Genomic DNA, 21,496 nt, shown 5'->3' on the forward strand with positions numbered 1-21,496 from the left:
CAGCTTCGGACCTTTTGTATATTATTCTGAGAGTGGAACAAATATTTTGTTTTTTTTATGTCTGACTGCCTTATTCTGACCACTTCTGTGTAGAAAAATACTTAGGCAAAGACCAAGAAAGCACATCTTGACTCTTGAGAACCATTAATTTGATGGGTAGGTAGCTACATAAAGCTACAAAGTGTGTGTGTCTTTTTTTTTTTTTTTTTTTTTTTTTTTTTTTTTTTTTTAGGAATATAAAAAGCTACATATTGAGGAGTCTATTTTCACCTTTTTTTCCCTCAATATCGGGCCACTTTAATTGTAATCGAAATTATTACGAAAATTAAGCTGAAGTGATTCATATACATATATAATTAACGAGCGTTTTAATTATTATTACAACCATATTTTCTACAGGACAAATATTATCTTAATTTTGTATTTTTTTTTATTTATAAAAAGCTCTTCAAATGGATATATTGATAAAAGGCAAATGCTTATATTACAAGAATAGCAAAAAAAAAAAAAAAAAAACTAAAAAAATTATACCAAAAAAATGAAAATTGGACCACTTGTGAGCTAACTGTCTATGCAGTTAATCTATCAGTATCAGATTACTACATGAATCACGAGGAAAATGTCGATCTTCGCTTGTTGTAAATTGTGGTTTTAGGGGCCTTATCCGATTGAGATCCACGCTCAATGAAAATCATATATTAGATATGAGATTCAAATATGAAGAAATATATATTCAAAATCACTCTGATTAAAGATTTGACGGCATTAAAAGTCGGATCTAATAAGTCTGTATTATTGAAACATAATTAAAAGAAAATGCATAGTATGAAAAAGAAAATAAAGATAAAAAATACATTCTCCTAAGTCGAGAGTCCTCCGGTAATCGAGATCACCGGAGTCTTCTTATCCCAATGAAAGCGACGACACCAAACATTGAAAGTACAAGTCCTGATTTTTTAAGAGAGAGAGAGAGCGCGGCAGCTGTTAGAGTTTGGGCTTATGTTTTATTTTATAGTACAACCCTTAATTAAATTACATGGTTTTTATTCGAATTAAGACTGGTTTATATTAATTAAAATCATAAATTTATTTCTATATCTATGATGATTGCCTTTTCAAATCTAGAATTTTTATTTCAAACTCTCGTTCTTTCTTTACGATTAAGTAGTCTCTCTTCTTCCAAGAACATCGTTGAGAGTCTCGATGACTCAAATTTTTGGCTTCTGGCGCAATTTCTTGCCAATGAAGAGCTTTGTTTCCATAGCGAAGAACTAGACGACTCGGCGTCGAGTCTTGGCTAGTGGTGGAGTCTTTGGTGTTGTTGAGTGGGTATGAGAATGAGTCGGATAGGGATTTCCTCACTGAACTTGCCTTCCAGATGTCTCGTTTGGCTCGAAAACAACAACCAAAAGGTTAAAACGACACAAAAAGCCTCACACATTTCCTTGTATTCCTTCTCTCTCCTAAGTTATTTACTTTGAATTTTGTTCCACGATTCATGTAACTAGTGGGTTTCACGATGAGATTAAGGCTCCGTTTGGAACCCGAAAAATAGGAGGGAAAGGAAAATGGAAATCCATCCTATTTTACTTAGGTTGTTTGGATTGAGGAAAATATGGTAGAAAAAAAATATGATGGAAAATGCGAAGGAAAGTGTATAACTAAAAGGAGGATTCCATTTTCCTTCGAAAATCAAATGGAAAATGAGAATCTCTCCACATTTGTCTATGAGGGGATCACATTGGTCTAGGGTAAAAATGTAAAACTTTTTAAAAATGGGCAAAAAATGTAAATAAAAAAATTTAAGGGGGGCTAATTAAAAAAAATCATGGTAAAAATGAATTTTTTTTTAAAAAAATGGGTCAAAAGTGTAAATTTTTTAGGGTAAAAATGTAAAACTTTTTAAAAATGGGCAAAAAATGTAAATAAACAAATTTAGGAGGGCTAATTAAAAAAAATCATGGTAAAAATGAAAATTTAAAAAAAAATGGGTCAAAGGTGTAAATATTTTAGGGTAAAAAATGTAAAAATTTTAAAAATAGGCAAAAAATGTAAATAAAAAAAATTTGAGGGGGAGGGGGCTAGAGCCCACCCTGGACTTGAGTTAGCTCCGTCCCTAGTCTCATCGTTACTTTCCCGTCAATTTTCTCTCATATTTTCTATGACTTTCAAACACAATTAAAATTTTGATTTTTTCTATTATTTTCTCTTAAATTTTCATTTTCTCTATTATTTTCACTTTCTCTCTTATTTTCTGAGTTCCAAACGGAGCCTAAGGGTTTTTGGGTAAGATTTGGGTTTCATATATATATATATATATATATATATATATATATATATATTTTTATCACGTAGTTAATAACTAGTAATAGTTGTTAATATTTTATCTCAAATAAAAACTCTATTTTTTTTACAAATATAACCCATTCCTCTTACGGTACAATACTAACAACTATCTGATAATTAAAAAAAATAACGAAAATTAAGAAAACTATTAAATTAAGGTTATGATACCATGTGAAAATAAGGAGGAACACGATTTCAGGATAATATTGAATAATGAAAAATACTTAAGTCTTTAAGTTTATTCAATAACGGAAAACAATAAAAGAAGAGACAATTAGGCCAATAATCTAATAATCCACCCTTATTTAAAAAAAAATCATTTATTAAGAAAATAACTCACTAAATTATATTAACTGTTTTAGTTCATTTAATTTACTTCAGACTGATAGACTATTTTTTAATAAAATAAAACTTTGATTAGAATCTTAAAAAATGCTAAAAAATGCTAAGAGATTGACTAGTTGCAATAAATTTTTCGTAAAATAATAATATACCCTCACACAATAATAATAATACTAATATTTATAAATGTTAAGAAAAAAGCAGAAAAGTGTGATGAATAAAAGATGTTGAGCAAATTTTGCTGGAACTACAAGGATGTAAGAATAAGCATCATGTGTGGTTGAACATTAAAGCCGTTGAGACATCTACTGCTGCTTTAGTTGGAATGAGAATTCAATATGAAAATTGGGCAGGTAAGTTACCATTTCCTATTCAGATATCTCTAACGTGGATAGAAGTCACTGATTGAAGCCTCATTTACAGACGCCTGAATGAAATGCGCATCGGGTGCGATGCTGCTATGAAATAAGAAAGCTGGCTTTGAGGGCACTGGTAGAGATAAAGTGTCGCTACTAAGCATGAGAAAGATTGTGTTCATAGTTGGTCTATCTGCCACATTTTCTTGGACACACAACATTGCAATGTGAACGCATCTCATAACATCGGACCGTTGTACACGCCTAGCCAGAGGATCCACGACACTCAGAGTCGTCCCTTCCCTCCAATTCCTCCATGCCTACGACGATTTATAATGATACATTAAAATAGGGTCAACCATAAGTCTTTCACTTGAATTTAACGATTTTGTTTAAAAGCTTCTAGTGCAAATACGCTTTTCATTTCATGAACTTTTTTTTTTTTAAACAAAATTGTCGATTTCGTAGCATTGTAATTATTTTTATAATAACATTAATTTTTTTTATGCGAACTGTCACATAAAAAACTTAAAATATGTTTTCCGACTTGAATAACTTGTTAGTTTTACAAAAGAAAGTAATTTAAGCAAATCTGAAATGTTAGTCTTAACAATACTTAATAGGGAAAATGACACATATATACCTTGTGTTTTAGTGAAATGTCGAGTTTAACCTTTGGTTTTCAAAAATGTCGAGATCATACCCTCTGTTTAACTAAAATGACGAAATTATACCCTGAAATAGACAACAGTGCCACAAATCTTCTTTTTTATTGACTTTTCAATGACGTTGACTATAATATTTATATGTAAACACCAATTATCTTTATTCATTCGCGTCATATATGTAATTTATTTAAAAACTAAAAAATAAACAACAGTCTCTTAATCGTGAAGAACACAAAAAGAGACAAAAAGGGTAAAAATCGACAGTTGATAGTCATCAAAATTACAGATTCGAACAGAGAACCCATGATTCATAGTTGCAATTCGAACACAGAATGAAGTCATCTATTGGGAGATATGAATTTTATTATTTAATTTCAATTTAAAACTATTTTTATTTCAAAATTGGAAATTTGAAAGTTAGGATACTGTTTTGGATTTGATTATGTTTTTCTTATATAAAAGTTAATATCAATGAAAGAGAGATTTGTGACACTATTATCCGTTTCAGGGTATGATTTCGTCATTTTAGTCAAACAGAAGGTATGATCTCGATATTTTTGAAAACCAAAGGTGAAATTCGACATTTCACTAAAACACAGAGTATAAATGTGGTATTTTCCCTACTTAATATATATATATATATATATATATATATATATGTTTTTTTAATAAGTTATATGTTTATTTATATTTTTTTTAAAGACTTAATATAGAACTATATTAATTTGATCTAAAATATAATTTGGAGACCACAATTTTAGTAGTTCAAAGACTACTATTTTTGCAAAAAAAAATAGTGCATTAAGTGTTAGAATATGATTTTTGTACTTACAAAGCTCAAGAGGTCTTCCTCGTGATCTTCGTGACGGAAGGTCTTGATTTTCTGTCCGCACACTATCTCTAGAACCAAAACACCAAAGCTAAACACATCCGATTTCACTGAAAATTGTCCGTGCATGACATACTCTGGAGCCATGTATCCACTACAAGCAAAATCATTTTTTAAATCAGTGGAATAGGACAAAAATTTGAACACTAATTAAGGCTTTGTACTCTTACTAGGTTCCAACTATTCGCTTCGTACTGCCTTGTGTTTGATCCATATGAAATAGTCTCGCCATTCCGAAATCCGATATCTTTGGGTTCATTTCTTCGTCTAGGAGAATGTTACTGGCTTTGATATCTCGGTGAATTATTCTCAGCCGTGAATCTTCGTGTAGGTAAAGAATCCCTCGAGCTATTCCTCTAATAATCTGGAAACGCTTAACCCAATCCAAGAGCACTCTCTTGCTTGGATCTGGAAAAAAAGGAACAAAAAAGATGATTGCATAGCATTAGGTTCTTATCAGTACAATATTCATCAAAATGTATTTGAGTTGTGCGTTTGGGACGGTTAGTTACCGAATATGAAATGATCGAGACTTGCATTTGCAACGAACTCGTACACAAGAAGTCTTTCACTTCCTTTTAAGCAGAAACCAAGAAGCCGAACAAGATTGCGATGCTGAAGCTTAGCTACAAGCATCACCTCATTCTTGAATTCAAGCTCTCCTTGGGCCGAGCCCATTGATAATCTCTTCACAGCGATCTCTTGTCCGTTCGGATGCCTTCCCTGAATTATTAGAGAAACGTTTATGGCTTTTCTACTACTTCAAACAAACGAGGCAAACTCAACTTAACTAACACTTGCCTTATAAACAGGACCAAATCCACCATGTCCAAGTTTATTTTCTTCGGAAAAGTTATCTGTCGCAACTCTTATAGTCTCAAATTGGTACTGTAATGACTCTGGTGTTTCAGTATCTTCCACAGACATGCGAGCTTGAACACATAAATTTGATAAGTACCACTTAAACGTATACAGGGGAGTTACAGCTTCTAAAAGAAAGGCGAGATTTTTTTTTTATTTTTTTTATTTTTTATTATTTTTTTTTTACGTCAGGCGAGATGAGTTTAAGAGGGCAATACTATTCATTCCATTACAGTATAAACCTGCAGCTCAAGAAGGGATAAGAATTTCAAGAAAATGTTTATAAATAAGTAAAGTTAATTATGAGACTTTATCTGCTTACTTTCCACTATCTTCTTTTCGTTTCCCATCCTCAAATACAAGCAAAGAGAAACTATTAGCACCGATGACCCAAGAGCACTTGATACGACAATAGTTAGGATAGTTTTGGATGAGTTGTGCTTATTTCCTGATACAACACGCAAGTTCTCAGTTCTCAGACCAAACGAAACAAATAAATGTATATCCAAATCAAATGATTTTTTTTTAATTAAATAGTCAAATCAGTAAGTCGTACAGCTACAATCAACACTTACTACTAACAAGATACTGCAGTTCAAAATAGTAAGATCTAATTAAACGACGAAATATTTCTAATATATTCCAAGATTTGTTCATTTCAGTTTTAGCTATGGTTTTTCAAGATAGTTATGCTTAACTTTTTTCTTGCCCTTAGAATAGGTCACCTACTCCATAATTGTTTGGGCTTCGTGGTTCATTCTGGATATTTAAGATCTTCAACTTGGTGATTTCATATAGTGGACGCTCTCATGGTGCCTGTACTGTTTGTGAGAATCGTAGAGAGACTATGGGAAAAGGTAGTTGTAGAAGTGAGGTGATTTAAAACCTGGGGTATCTTAGGAGTAAGTTCAATATAGATAGACAAGGAAAACGACTATTCAAGATGGATTTTTGGAGTGTAGACAAATGAACCTCCATGAGAATGACGAGGAGAAGAAAGTCAGAAGTGTTGGCCTAAAAGCTGAAGTCTCTGGAACGTGAGAATAATGAGGACATGTCTGAATAGATTGCCTTGATGGCCAAGAAGTTTGGGAAATTCATGAAAGCTAAATCGAAGAGGTCGGTCAACAATCTTCATCAATCTTCAAAACAGAAGAGGAGGCAGAATGAACAAATTTGGAGACAGCAGTCAAGATCACAGAGGGAATTCAGTGTAGATAGTGTGAAGGCTTCAGACATATTCAAGCTGAATGTGCTAACACATTGAAGAAGAACAAAAAGTCTCATGTTGTTAGCTGGAGTGATGATGATTCTGATAGTAGCAAGAAAGAAGATGAGTCTTTAACAATTTTTTTGCTTTCAGTGTTGTAACATATGAGAAGCGTAAAGAGTATGAAGGATGTAGCACAAGTAAGATGTTGTCGAAACAAACTCCTAACAATTGGAGCAGTGTTGATGAACATATCACGTACGAATGTATCATCAAGAGTTACTTTATTCTTCATGACAAGTGGTTGAAGGTGATTGATCTCAATTACAAATTGAATCAGAACATGGTTAGTTTGATAAGTGAGAAAGATGAGCTCGAGAAGAAGGTATGCGCTCTACTTTAGAGAAAATTGAATTTCTTGATCTTGTTTCCTCTCTTAGGATCCAAGTTAAGAAGGATAATAAGGAATATATTTGATGAGGACATCCCAAGCATCTAATTTGATGGTTCCGAAGGCGAGACCTCCTTATGGCATACCAACTTTGTGAAGGCAAGAGAAACTGTAGTCAGAATCTGACGCAGATGCCTCGAGGTGATAGATTGAAGAAGTAAATATAGGTGTAATAAAATTGATCATATGAAACCTTGTTGCTTCAAGTTGCTTACTGATCTACAAAATGATAAGATGAAGGCTACTCCACCGGTGAGAAAGGAGTGGAGAGTTAAAGAGAAAGTGTGCTTTGTTGCCGCATGAGGAAGGGGAAGCTAGAATTTTGATATATAGGGGCTGCTCAGGCACATGGCTAGAGATGAAATATATTTGATCAACCTAAAAATCAGTCAGTAACCTTTGGAAATGGTGAGCTCATTGATAAGTGAGATTCATTCACACTTATCTATGACTCTTAGATAAGAATCGAAGCTTGTTCTTAATGTTTTTGATATTATTTTGTAGTTTTCATTGCATTTTCAGGTTTGAGAGAGTATGAGAAGGTGGTGGTGCGAAAACGGGCTGAATCGGAGCTAAATCGAACAAGTTATGGTCATTTGAAGTCAAGTCAACAAAAGTCAACGGCGGTCAACAAGAAGTCAGCTTCTCAAGGCTGGCGCGCCGCGCCCCTGGTGACCAAATTTTCACCCGAGAGCTCGAGCGGCCAACGCGCAAGAGAGGCGCGGCGCGCCTTCAGAAATTCAAGAGTGGCGCGGCGCGCCTGTTATGTGGCGCGCCGCGCCAGGTGCTTTTTCAGAATTCTTGGAGCTCGTCTTTTAAATCATTTTTGGCCTTTGGATCTCATCCAAGGGTCCATATTTGCTCCGAAAACCTCTTCTAAACCCTCATATACACTTATTCAAAGAAAGAAAGAGGAGGCTTTAGCATAGAACACTTTAGTTTTTGTTTTGAAACCTTGAGAGAGAAAGTGAGAGAGAGAAAGCTAGGGTTGACACTCATTTTTGTTCTTGAGCTTGGAAGTGAAGAAGAAGAGGGAGAAGTGACAACCTCCATCATCCTCATCATCTCCATTTGTTCATCCTTAACTCTATCTCTTTTATTTATTGTTATTTACTTATTTACTCCACTTAATGCTTTGTTGAACATATTTTAAGCTTTCAAGCAATCTATTGAGTTTTGTTGATTATTTTTATCTATTGAGCATTGAGTATTGTGATTACTTTATTGTTTTATCTTAGTGGAATATTGAAGTAGTGCTTGAGTTAATGAAAGCTTTGTTTGGTTGTTGAGATTAGCATTCAATGTCTTGTTTCTTTATTGTTTTGTTTCTTTTACTTATTTCAATTTTACTTTGTTTATTCTTAATTATGAGTAGCTAAATAGATTTGGGGTGCGATGTAGTTGAGTAGTTGAGTTGGTTGGTCAAACCTTTAGATTAGATTTTGTGCTTCATGGTTGGGTTGAGAGTGAAATATTATGGGTATGGGTTGTGTGTTAACGCTAATTAGAGTAGCTAACTAATTAGTGAACCTTAGACGAGTTTAGAAACCGAGAGGTAATAAACGAGTGAGCTCTACCCGTCCCATCGTTAACCTTCCTAGAGCTATAGAAAGACTAGGGGGTAGATGTAGTTGATTGAAATCCCGGGCTAAATGCGGTTTTGTGTTTTAGTAGGACCCAAACCGAGAGGTGTAAGTTCGACACGTAACTAGATTCCTAAAGACTCGAGAGAGATTAGTGAATGTTTTAAGAGGGATTGAGACTAAATTTTACAACTCTAAACCCGAGCTTAGAATCGTACCAAGACCGACCGACTCGATGAAATAACGAAATCGCGCCCCTTCCTTTTAACTTGTGTTTAACTAGTGTTTTCACTTTTGTTTACATTTCATCTTGTTCTCAAAACAATAAAAAACCCCCAATTTTTCATTTTCCATAACTCGAAAAAGAAAGCTAATGAGTTTGCTTCGGAAATAGTCTAGAGTCCTTGTGGGATCGATATCCGTGCTTTTGCACTTTATTACTTGACGACACGTTCGCTTGCGTCGTGTAGAATTTTTCTTTAGTTAAGAAAATTCACATCAAGTTTTTGGCGCCGTTGCCGGGGACTTCGGTTCTATTTTCGATTGAATTATCTAGTTTAATTTTTGAGTTTGTTTGTTATTTTTGTGCTTATTGTGTGCCTCTTATGTTTTAAAGGTGTATGCGACGACGTAACCCTCCGCTCATTCCTATCAATCACGAGATCGAACGGACTTGCCGACGGAACCGAGCGGAGGCAAGGCGAGCCGCCATGGAAGGAGGCAATGAAGCACAACATCATGCTCGTCGAAACGCGGAACATGGAGAAGAACGAAGGACCATACTCGACTATGGTCAACCTACTTTCGACGAGCACCAATCGGCAATACGAATTCCGGAGATGGAAGGGAACCCAAACTTCGAGATTAAAACCTCGATCATCCACATGGTGCAAAACAACCAATTTGCCGGTTCCCCCTCCGAAGATCCGCAAGACCACATCAACAACTTCTTGCGGATTTGCAACACGTTCAATCTCCCTCACTTATCCAAGGAGGCCGTGTGTCTACGACTCTTCCCGTTCTCCATCCGAGACCGCGCACATGGGTGGTTATCCTCTCTTGCTCCGGGTTCGATCACCACATGGGATGACTTATGCTCGAAGTTCATCTCACGATTCTTCACTTTTGAGAAGATGACCCGGAGGAGAAACGAAATCCATAACTTTGGACAATACGACGGAGAGTCCCTTTACGAAGCGTGGGCTCGTTTCAAGGATATGATTCGGAAGTGTCCGGGCCACGGTATTGCGGAGTGGGTGCAACTCCAAATCTTCTATAGCGGGCTTATGGCCTCGACGCAAGACCGAGTCAACACCGCATCGGGAGGCTCACTTCTCGACAACACCACCACCGATGCATTTGCACTACTCGAGAAGATGGCCCAAGTGAACGATCAATGCCCGGTCGAGAGGAGAATTGCCGCGAGAGAACCGATAACTCCGGAGATGGAGCTCCTCAAATCGTTGACAATTGAGGTAGCCAAACTCGCAAAGACCGTCCACGGAAAAGAAGCGGTGAAGGCGGTGGGGACATCTCACCACAAGTGTGGTTTGTGTGCGGGTCCTCATCCGACGGACGAATGTGGCGAGATAGAGGAGTCCAAGTTTGTGGGAAACCACAACAATCGTCCCACGTACCAAAACTCGGGGAATTATTACACGGGAGCGAGGAACAATCATCCAAACTTCTCATGGAGAAATCCTCAAGACCAAGTGGCGATGCAACCGGCTCCACCTCAACACCAACAACCATACCTTCCACCACATCATCAACAACATCAACACCCACCGCCTCAACAACAACATCAACAACACCATGGGAGCTCACAATACAGGAATAATCCTCCTCCTCAAGACAAGAGACCAAATCTTGAAGATTTAATTGCCCAAATGGCAATTGAAAACACCAAGTTCATGACGAACACCACGGCCGCACTCGAACGCCAAGAAACGGTCCTCAAAAGCAACTCGGCCCAAATAAGAACTCTTGAAGTTCAAATGGGTCACTTCGCTAAAGCCATGAGCGAGAGACCGCAAGGGTCCCTTCCAAGCAATACCGATGTCAACCCCCGATCACAATGTAACGCCATCACTTTGAGAAGTGGTAATGTGGTTGACAACTCGACCGAGAGCCAAGAGAAAAAGAAAGGAAAGGGGCATGTAGACGAGTCTTCACCGACGGATCAAGCTTCACCGACGCGACTTCCGATTGCTCCACCAACCACCAAGGTTCCCGTTCAAGTCCCGTTCCCTCAACGCCTCAAGAAAAACAACATCGACAAGCAATTTGGTAAGTTTCTTGACATCTTCAAGAAACTAGAGATCAATATACCATTTGCCGATGCGATAGAGCAAATGCCGAAATACGCGAAATTCCTAAAGGAGATCATTTCCCACAAGAGACGGATAAGCGAAGAGTGCGATACTATAGCTCTCACCGAGGAGTGTAGCGCGATTATCCAACGGAGGCTACCCACGAAGTTGAAAGATCCGGGGAGCTTCACCGTTCCTTGTGATATTGGAGGCTCGAATCTTGGGAGGGCGTTATGTGACTTGGGAGCTAGCATCAACTTGATGCCGTACTCAATCTTCCTCAAGCTTGGAATCGGAGAAATCAAACCGACTCGCATCACGCTTCAAATGGCGGACCGGTCAATCAAGTATCCTCGTGGAGTGATTGAAGATGTACTCGTCAAGGTTGATAAGTTCATCCTCCCCGCGGATTTTGTTGTGCTCGACATGGAGGAAGATCGGAACATTCCGATCATTTTGGGAGACCTTTCTTAGCGACCGCCGGTGCGCTCATCGATGTGCAAAAAGGAGAATTGAAGTTGCGGGTCAATGGCGAAGAAGCTCATTTCAACGTCTTCGACTCGGTGAAGTATTCGAGAGCTAGCGATGACGTGTTCCGAGTCGATATGTGCAACGCCATCATCAACGATTATGCTCACCAATCCACCGACTCACTCGAGGTATGTCTTCTAAACTCAATGGATTTTGCTAATGAGTTGTTGAGATGTGAAGCTTTAGGTGAAGCAAATTACATGGATAGCTTTGAGCCAAACCGAAAGAAGTATTTTGAAAGTTTGGGAGAGAAACCACCACGAGTCCTTCCATCCATCGAGAAGCCACCCGAGCTAGAGCTCAAGGAGTTGCCATCGCACCTCCGATATTCCTACCTAGGAGACGAGTCCACACTCCCGGTGATCATTTCCGCTCACTTGAGCAAAATGGAGGAAGAGAAAATCTTGGAGGTGTTGCGGAGACACAAGACCGCTTTAGGATGGACTTTGTCCGACATCAAAGGCATTAGTTCATCCTATTGCACGCACCGAATCCTCATGGAAGACGACCACCGCCCCTCGATCGAGCATCAAAGACGACTCAACCCGGCGATGAAGGAAGTGGTGAGAAAGGAGATTTTGAAGTGGCTCGACGCCGGAGTCATTTACGCCATCTCCGATAGCCCTTGGGTGAGCCCGGTTCAATGTGTGCCGAAGAAAGGAGGCATAACGGTGGTGAAGAACGCCAACAACGAGCTCATTCCGACTCGAACGGTGACCGGTCACCGCATTTGCATGGACTACCGAAAGCTCAACAACGCAACTCGGAAAGACCATTTTCCGTTGCCATTCATTGATCAAATGCTCGACCGTCTCGCCGGCCACAACTACTATTGCTTCCTCGACGGCTATTCCGGGTATAATCAAATCGCCATCGCCCCCGAAGATCAAGAGAAGACCACCTTCACGTGTCCCTACGGCACGTTTGCTTTCCGGAGAATGCCATTTGGGCTATGCAACGCACCGGCGACTTTCCAACGGTGCATGATGGCGATCTTCTCCGACATGGTGGAGCGTACCATCGAGGTATTCATGGACGATTTCTCGGTGTTTGGTTCCGACTTTGACCAATGCCTTGAACATTTGTCCATGGTGCTTTCGAGGTGTGTTGAGACCAACCTTGTGCTAAATTGGGAGAAGTGTCACTTTATGGTGAAAGAAGGCATTGTGTTGGGTCATCGAATCTCGGCGAAAGGATTGGAGGTTGACCGAGCAAAGATAGAGACGATTTCTAAGTTACCTCCTCCAATATCGGTGAAGGGAGTCCGAAGCTTTCTCGGCCATGCGGGTTTCTATAGGCGCTTCATCAAAGATTTTTCAAAGATCACTAAGCCTCTTTGTGGCTTGCTCGAGAAGGACGCGAAGTTTGTTTTCACTTTGGAGTGTTTGGAAGCTTTCAACACTCTAAAGAAGATGTTAAGCACGGCCCCGATCATCACCGCCCCGAATTGGGACTTGCCTTTTGAGTTGATGTGTGACGCGAGTGACTTCGCGGTTGGAGCGGTTCTCGGTCAAAGGAAGGACAAGGTCTTCCACACCATCTACTACGCAAGCCGAACTCTCAACGAAGCTCAACTCAACTACACCACCACCGAAAAGGAGCTCTTAGCCGTGGTGTTTGCCTTCGACAAGTTCCGGCCGTACGTCATCGGAAACAAGGTGGTAGTCTACACCGATCACGCCGCGATACGATATTTAATGACGAAGAAAGATGCCAAGCCTCGGCTTATTCGGTGGGTTCTCTTGCTTCAAGAATTTGATGTGGAGATCAAGGACAAGAAAGGAACGGAGAATTTGGTAGCCGACCATCTCTCGCGTCTCGAGACCTTTGAGCACGTCCATGATCGTGCCAAGCCCATTGACGACTTATTCCCCGACGAGAAACTCATGGCGGTTCAAGGAGTCGCACTACCATGGTATGCCGATTATGTCAACTATTTAGTCGGCGAGGTAATTCCGGAAGACCTCAAGTCGTACCAAAAGAATAAGTTTCTCTCGGATGTACGAAGATACTATTGGGAAGAGCCGATTCTCTATCGGCAATGTGCGGACCAAATCATTCGGCGGTGTGTCCCGGAAGACGAAATGGACTCGGTTATGAGGCATTGCCACAAGTTGGAGTGTGGAGGGCACTTCGGCCCGACACGTACCGCGGCTAAGATTCTCCAAAGCGGCTTTTATTGGCCGTCGGTCTTCAAGGATTGCCGAGAATTCATAATGTCATGCGATCGTTGTCAACGGACGGGAAACATCTCTAACCGGAACGAGATGCCGTTGACGAATGTCCAAGAGATTGAGCCATTTGACGTGTGGGGGATCGATTTCATGGGACCGTTCCCATCGTCTTACAACAACAAGTATATCCTCCTCGCGGTGGATTATGTGACGAAGTGGGTTGAAGCTAAGGCGACTCCGATGAGTGACGGTAAAGCGGTCCTAAACTTCCTCAAGAAGAACATCTTCTCTCGATTCGGTACCCCTCGAGCCATCATAAGCGACGGTGGGTCTCACTTTTGCAACCGCCAATTTGAAGCGCTTCTCACTAAGTATAGCGTTACCCATCGGAAAGCGTTGGCTTATCATCCTCAAGCCAATGGTCAAGCGGAAGTGTCGAATCGAGAAATCAAGCAAATTCTCGAAAAGACGGTGGGTAGTTCATTGAAGGATTGGTCCAACAAGCTCCATGATGCTCTTTGGGCCTACCGAACCGCGTTCAAGACGCCCTTAGGTATGTCCCCGTATCGACTTGTTTACGGGAAAGCTTGTCACTTACCCGTGGAACTTGAGCACAAGGCTTTGTGGGCAATGAAAAAGCTCAATTTTGACTACCAAGCGGCGGGGCAACAAAGACTTCTTCATCTCAACGCGCTTGACGAGCTAAGGACCGACGCGTACGAGAATGCGAAAATCTACAAAGAAAAGACTAAAGCATGGCACGACAAGCATATCGTGCGAAAGGAGTTTGTAGTAGGCCAAAGAGTTCTTCTCTTCAACTCTCGGTTGAAACTTTTTCCCGGGAAATTGAAGTCTCGGTGGTCCGGCCCGTTCGAAGTCGTTCGAGTATTCCCATACGGCTCGGTGGAACTCAAGGCAGCCAATGGATCGACCTTCAAAGTGAATGGACAACGAGTGAAGCCATACTACGGTGGAGTATTCGAGAGTGAGCGGGTAGTCACTCTCCTCGCCCCGGAACAATGAACGACAAATCGGTACCCCGTCGAGCTCTAGACGTTAAATTAAGCGCTTGTGGGAGGCAACCCACGATTCTTTCGTTGTCTTTAATTTCTTTTATTTGAAAAAAAAAAAAAAAAAAAAAAAAAATCAGACAGGGCGCGCCGCGCCATGACCATGGCGCGCCGCGCGCTAGTGGAAAAAAGTTCCCGAGAGCCAGCGCGTTGAGGCGCGCTAGTAGGCGCGGCGCGCCTTCACGTTTCTGGACATTGGCGCGACGCGCCTGATAAGTGGCGCGGCGCGCCAGAGCGTTTTAATAGCCACGGCCTTGGTCCAAAAAAACACACTTTTCAAATTTTTCTCAAACTTTCTCCTCCCCCTCCGAAACCCAACATTTTTTTGCTCGAAATTTCTCATTCCAAACACAAAATTTCTTCAAAATCTTGCATCCAACATCATCATTTGTGCATTTACTTCGGATTTCATCGTCGATTTTGACTCGTTGAGCACATTTTCACCCGAATTTCAACTTTTGAGGAATGGCACCAAAGCGAGCGAGAGCGGCGTCAGCGCGTGGAACCCCGTTGTCGAGGCTCATCGTAGGAGCCGACGCTAAATGGGCAAAAATCGTAGAAAAGAACTTCATCCCGGAGAGGAAATTCATGCCGAGCACCGACAACGGAAACCTAAAAGCTCAAATCGAGGAGCGCGGTTGGGAAAAATTAGCGACCATCGAGACCCGCGCTATCATGGACCTTGTTCGCGAATTCTACGCGAACCTTGGGGCCACCGAAGAAACAAGCCCCTCGGTAACGGTTCGGGGGGTTTTCGTGAGCATAACGTCGAGGGCAATCAACGAGCATCTCGGCCTCCCTAGCATACCCGACGACGACTACCACAACTTAGCCCTCAACCCTCAATTCGACGATATTTTGACCACGTTGTGCGGCCCCGGAGCGTCGTGGAAGCGCAATCAAGCGGGAGAACCGCTCGAGCTCAAGACGACGCACATGAGCAAGTACGCAAAGACTTGGGCTCATTTCATAAGCTCGAACATCATGCCGAGCACGCACGCCCACGGCCTCCCGATCTCCAAAGCGGTGCTCTTGTATTGCATCGTCACCGGGCGTAGTGTCAACGTCGGGAAAATAATTCGAGCAAAGATGTTCGATGCGGCAAAGTGTTCTACAACCGGCGGTCTCGGTTTTGGCGGGCTTATCACGGAGATGTGTGAGACGGCCAATGTGAAGACGTATGACGACGAAGAGAGGGCGCCGAAAGGGAAGAAGATCGACTCCGCCTTCAAGTTAGCATCTAAAGTAAAAAAAAAAAAAAAAAAAAAAAAAGAAGCACAATCTTGTCTAGTAAAGAGATGTACATATTCATATACCCTTTTGCATTTTATTTTATTTTGTTTGTATTTGGCGTGGTGCAACATTTTTTTTAGACGAGCAAGCACATAATATAGACTAGAGTTTGAAAAGTCTAAGTTTGGGGGTATTGGTGAAGTTTAATGTCAACGAAGAAATAAATGTAAAAGAAAGTTGTGAATATTGCTCTTTTGGTGAGTATGAGTCGCTAGGGTAGCGTGTTTAGTCACTTAAAAACTCCATATCCTACCCTTGACCCAAGCCTAACGTTACAAGCCTTGAAAGACCTTTGGACTAGCGCTTACTCTCCTAAACCGAGTGGAGAGTGTTTGGTGAAAGCCTTATGGTGTTCCTAATTCATCATTGAGTATCCATTTTGAGTTTGCATGCTAGGAAAAGGTGGAAAGAACTCCGAAGATACTTGACTTGGACTCGATGAAAACTTTTACACGGGAAGCCTCAAGCTAGGTGAAGCCACACGAGAATTGGTTGAACACTTGTATTAATTGAGCTTTACATGTGATTGTTCTTACTCTTGAGTCGATTTTGTCTAGGAGAGATGTTCATGCGAAATCAAGGCCATAGCACTTTCAACACTCATTTTTTAGTTTAGCGTAGCATAACTTCTTTCATTCTTCGGTATAGCTTTGTGACTTTGTTAAGTTTTGTGTGGTTGTGTTGTATATATTTTTGTTTTGTTACTTGAGGACAAGTAACGGTTCAAGTTTGGGGGTTTGATAAGTGAGATTCATTCACACTTATCTATGACTCTTAGATAAGAATCGAAGCTTGTTCTTAATGTTTTTGATATTATTTTGTAGTTTTCATTGCATTTTCAGGTTTGAGAGAGTATGAGAAGGTGGTGGTGCGAAAACGGGCTGAATCGGAGCTAAATCGAACAAGTTATGGTCATTTGAAGTCAAGTCAACAAAAGTCAACGGCGGTCAACAAGAAGTCAGCTTCTCAAGGCTGGCGCGCCGCGCCTATTGAATGGCGCGCCGCGCCCCTGGTGACCAAATTTTCACCCGAGAGCTCGAGCGGCCAACGCGCAAGAGAGGCGCGGCGCGCCTTCAGAAATTCAAGAGTGGCGCGGCGCGCCTGTTATGTGGCGCGCCGCGCCAGGTGCTTTTTCAGAATTCTTGGAGCTCGTCTTTTAAATCATTTTTGGCCTTTGGATCTCATCCAAGGGTCCATATTTGCTCCGAAAACCTCTTCTAAACCCTCATATACACTTATTCAAAGAAAGAAAGAGGAGGCTTTAGCATAGAACACTTTAGTTTTTGTTTTGAAACCTTGAGAGAGAAAGTGAGAGAGAGAAAGCTAGGGTTGACACTCATTTTTGTTCTTGAGCTTGGAAGTGAAGAAGAAGAGGGAGAAGTGACAACCTCCATCATCCTCATCATCTCCATTTGTTCATCCTTAACTCTATCTCTTTTATTTATTGTTATTTACTTATTTACTCCACTTAATGCTTTGTTGAACATATTTTAAGCTTTCAAGCAATCTATTGAGTTTTGTTGATTATTTTTATCTATTGAGCATTGAGTATTGTGATTACTTTATTGTTTTATCTTAGTGGAATATTGAAGTAGTGCTTGAGTTAATGAAAGCTTTGTTTGGTTGTTGAGATTAGCATTCAATGTCTTGTTTCTTTATTGTTTTGTTTCTTTTACTTATTTCAATTTTACTTTGTTTATTCTTAATTATGAGTAGCTAAATAGATTTGGGGTGCGATGTAGTTGAGTAGTTGAGTTGGTTGGTCAAACCTTTAGATTAGATTTTGTGCTTCATGGTTGGGTTGAGAGTGAAATATTATGGGTATGAGTTGTGTGTTAACGCTAATTAGAGTAGCTAACTAATTAGTGAACCTTAGACGAGTTTAGAAACCGAGAGGTAATAAACGAGTGAGCTCTACCCGTCCCATCGTTAACCTTCCTAGAGCTATAGAAAGACTAGGGGGTAGATGTAGTTGATTGAAATCCCGGGCTAAATGCGGTTTTGTGTTTTAGTAGGACCCAAACCGAGAGGTATAAGTTCGACACGTAACTAGATTCCTAAAGACTCGAGAGAGATTAGTGAATGTTTTAAGAGGGATTGAGACTAAATTTTACAACTCTAAACCCGAGCTTAGAATCGTACCAAGACCGACCGACTCGATGAAATAACGAAATCGCGCCCCTTCCTTTTAACTTGTGTTTAACTAGTGTTTTCACTTTTATTTACATTTCATCTTGTTCTCAAAACAATCAAAAACCCCCCATTTTTCATTTTCCATAACTCGAAAAAGAAAGCTAGTGAGTTTGCTTCGGAAATAGTCTAGAGTCCTTGTGGGATCGATATCCGTGCTTTTGCACTTTATTACTTGACGACACGTTCGCTTGCGTCGTGTAGAATTTTTCTTTAGTTAAGAAAATTCACATCACTCATTGGAAAATATATTATTTTACATCTGAAGTGCTTATCAGAACTTGAGAATTTTCTTCTCTTTGATGGATTGAAAGCTAACAATATCTTTATTATCACTCAATTATGTGACGAAGATCACCACGTGAAATTTACTCATGGTTTGCCAAGTCTTTGACATAAATGATTAGTATGTCATGGAAGAAAACAGATTGTCATCAAATAAGCGTTGTTATCTCCTATAAGGGTACAAAACTTCTCGTACAACTGGTCTGCTAAGCTAGCCGGATGAGATGAATTTGTGGCATAAATACATGTACATGGGCCATATGAACCTAAAGAAGATGAAGAGATTGCTATTGGTTGACAAGTGCAAGGCATTCTTAATTTAAAGGGTGAATTGAACATTGTGCATGGAGAATGTCGGATCCGAAACAGACCAAGATTGCTCATAGATGTGTGAATCTGATCAACGCTAGGAGACTACGTACTTGAGCTGTTTTACAACTAGTTATTCCTCCTTTAACAAATCATAAATTAACTTTGTCTGACACACCATTCATTTTTAATTAAGACAAGTAAATGCTTTCTGTTGAATATCAGCTGACTTTGACTATAGGATGATGTATTAGTGTAATTGTCTAATTGATTATGTAAATATGAGCTGATGTAATGTAAAAAATGATGGTGGTGAGTTAGTTGTAACTGTAATCTTTTTAGAGTGAAAAACAGAGTTAAAGAACGGGAAAGGAAAGAAAGAGAGACAAAGCGAGAGATATAATCGTCGAGAGTGCGATAATCATCAGGTAAATTCTATCGACTTCTTCCTCTTTTTTCTTTAGGTTTATGTGCATTCATTGGGGTTCTTGAGGATAGTTTGAAATCAGAAGTTTTAGGTTACAAGAACTCTGCGAAGAGCGACTTCTGGGGAGTAGGCGATTTGCCGTACTTCGTGTTTGTGTCGTGATTGTGGAGAGAGGCAGAAACCTAAACTATGGAGGATAAAATACAAAAAGAAAGACGAGCTAGTTTGTAAATTTTTAGGATAAAAAAAAGTGACAAAATAAAATAAATAAAAAAAATTAGAAAAATAGCCAATTTAAATGTTTGATATTGCTAATTAGCTAAAGTTTTGTAAATATTAAGTAAATAGACGTGGTTTATAATGACAATGACTATTTACTTAATATTTACGTTTGTAAATATATAAAATTGGCTATTTACCTAATATTTACCAAACCTTGACTATTTAGCAATTCTCAACGTTTAAATTGGCTATTTTGCTAAAAAAAAAAATTTTAAGGCAGCTTTACTACGGTGGAGATTGAACCCACGACCTCCACACAGGAGGTGGTGTGGAATTACCGCTAGGCTAACCTAGGTACCACGCTATTTTGCTAAATTATTGGAGGGGGCAATAGCCCACTGTCTGTATATGTGTGTTTATTCGGTGATCATCGATCTGAGTTCTCAAAACTTTCAATATGATCACACAAATAAGTCGCATTTCCAAAAAATAAAAGTAAACTATGTACCCGATTTGGTGGTTGCATTATGATTCCTTGGGGCTGGCAGTGAGCGCGGGGACGGGGACGGTGGAGAAGTCTGTTGTGGCACGTCTTCAATGGGCCCAAGGAAATTGTCAATCTCGTACCTAAAGTTACAGCTAGTTCCTTCGACTCTTGCTCCGATCTTCTCGCCACAACACCCCCGTAGGCGCCTGAAGGAATAGTCCAGACAGTTGTTGCAGTCCCGCTGCGATATATCAGGCGAACACTGCGTCATCGCGTACAGTGTCATGAACTCCGGCGCCTCGACATTCCCGGCCGCCACCTTCCGGAAACTTCCACCTGCGGCAGCACGGTTCTTGAGATCGTCGAGAAGCTTCCGAAGGGTCGAGAAGAACTCGGTAGAAGCGGAGGAGGACACGTCGTTGACATTGCACATGCAGAAGACGTCAGAGGTCTCCGAGAGTCCGACGAGGGATCGGTTCGAGTATCGGAGCATGCAATAGTCGTACCACATGACAGCCTCCTTCTGGTACGGGCAGGCCTGCGGGAGCGCCAGCGTGGCGTTCTCGAGGCACCAACGGCACGGGTCGGGCCCCAGATCTCCGCGGCACCGCCCGACGCCGTGGGCCCGGTTGGGGTCCCGGCCGAAGGAGGCGTTGAAGAAACCGTAGCCGTTGCCATTGTCTGTGGCGGGAAGTGCGGACAAGAGGTCGACGAGGTTGGCTTTGTAGTCGCTGCTGTTTGTGTAATTGCCCATATTGTTTTTACAAAAATAGTCCAATGGAGCTTGCTGAGCATCGACTTTAATGGAAAGAAGAAAGATGAAGAGAAGGCTTGATAAACTTAGAGAGCGATATGCCATGCTGGTGATATGGTATTTGTGAAAAATGGTACTTCACGATTTAAAGCAATGGGACGATTTAAACTGTTGGAAATTATCTTTGCAGAATTATCAGCTTTTCTAATTTGATCTCTCATATACCTCATTTAATTTTGTTTTCCATAGATATTTCTAATTTTACAGTATTTTCTTTGTTTTTCGAAGTTTTATTTTACTGTTTCGTTTATTTTGTTTTTTAATTCCTTTTTGCAATTTGATTTAAAATAAGGGTAAAATTGTCTAAAAATTTAGAAAAATGAGATATTTGAAGAAGGTTTGAAAATGTGAGGTATTTGAAGAATTACCATCTACAAATAACCAAATGTATTTATGCAATTTCAACTAAAAAAATTAACTTAGTTCAGTTTAATTTCGGAAATTGTAGGCTTATTTAAATGTTTACAGCGGATGGAGGGTCATTTGGACCAAAGTTCAAAATATCGACGATATATCCGATATCAAGAAAAAATGAGAAGTTTGGTGTAACAATTACTGTAACAACTTAAATATCGATATTTTATTTTTTAAAATATTGATATTTCTGGAAAAAAATGACTATAATAGTCAAAATAAAAATATTATTCCTCAAATACTGATTTTTATGGCTCTAAAA

At 40.1% G+C, this 21,496-nt stretch overlaps 2 protein-coding genes across 2 annotated transcripts; one reads left to right on the top strand and one right to left on the bottom strand.

Annotated features, from left to right (window-relative positions):
- Positions 1 to 3,070: 3,070 nt before the first annotated feature.
- Positions 3,071 to 20,865, bottom strand: LOC149386163 (cysteine-rich receptor-like protein kinase 29). Its single transcript, XM_089626478.1, has 7 exons — positions 20,028 to 20,865; positions 5,785 to 5,910; positions 5,403 to 5,533; positions 5,114 to 5,324; positions 4,772 to 5,009; positions 4,545 to 4,695; positions 3,071 to 3,364 (listed from the first exon to the last, which is right to left on the bottom strand). Exons 1-7 carry the CDS (start codon positions 20,863 to 20,865, stop codon positions 3,071 to 3,073), a joined length of 1,989 nt encoding a protein of 662 aa, XP_089482604.1.
- On the top strand, positions 6,538 to 14,746 carry LOC149386164 (uncharacterized). Its single transcript, XM_089625300.1, has 7 exons — positions 6,538 to 6,714; positions 6,845 to 7,057; positions 7,331 to 7,407; positions 9,323 to 10,309; positions 10,541 to 11,151; positions 12,054 to 13,634; positions 14,139 to 14,746. Exons 1-7 carry the CDS (start codon positions 6,538 to 6,540, stop codon positions 14,744 to 14,746), a joined length of 4,254 nt encoding a protein of 1,417 aa, XP_089481426.1.
- Positions 20,866 to 21,496: the final 631 nt, after the last annotated feature.

The sequence above is a fragment of the Urtica dioica genome, chromosome 9, assembly GCF_054948205.1.
Source record: "Urtica dioica subsp. dioica isolate 48M chromosome 9, U.dioica_male_clone48M_v1_H2, whole genome shotgun sequence".
NCBI lineage: Eukaryota > Viridiplantae > Streptophyta > Magnoliopsida > Rosales > Urticaceae > Urtica > Urtica dioica.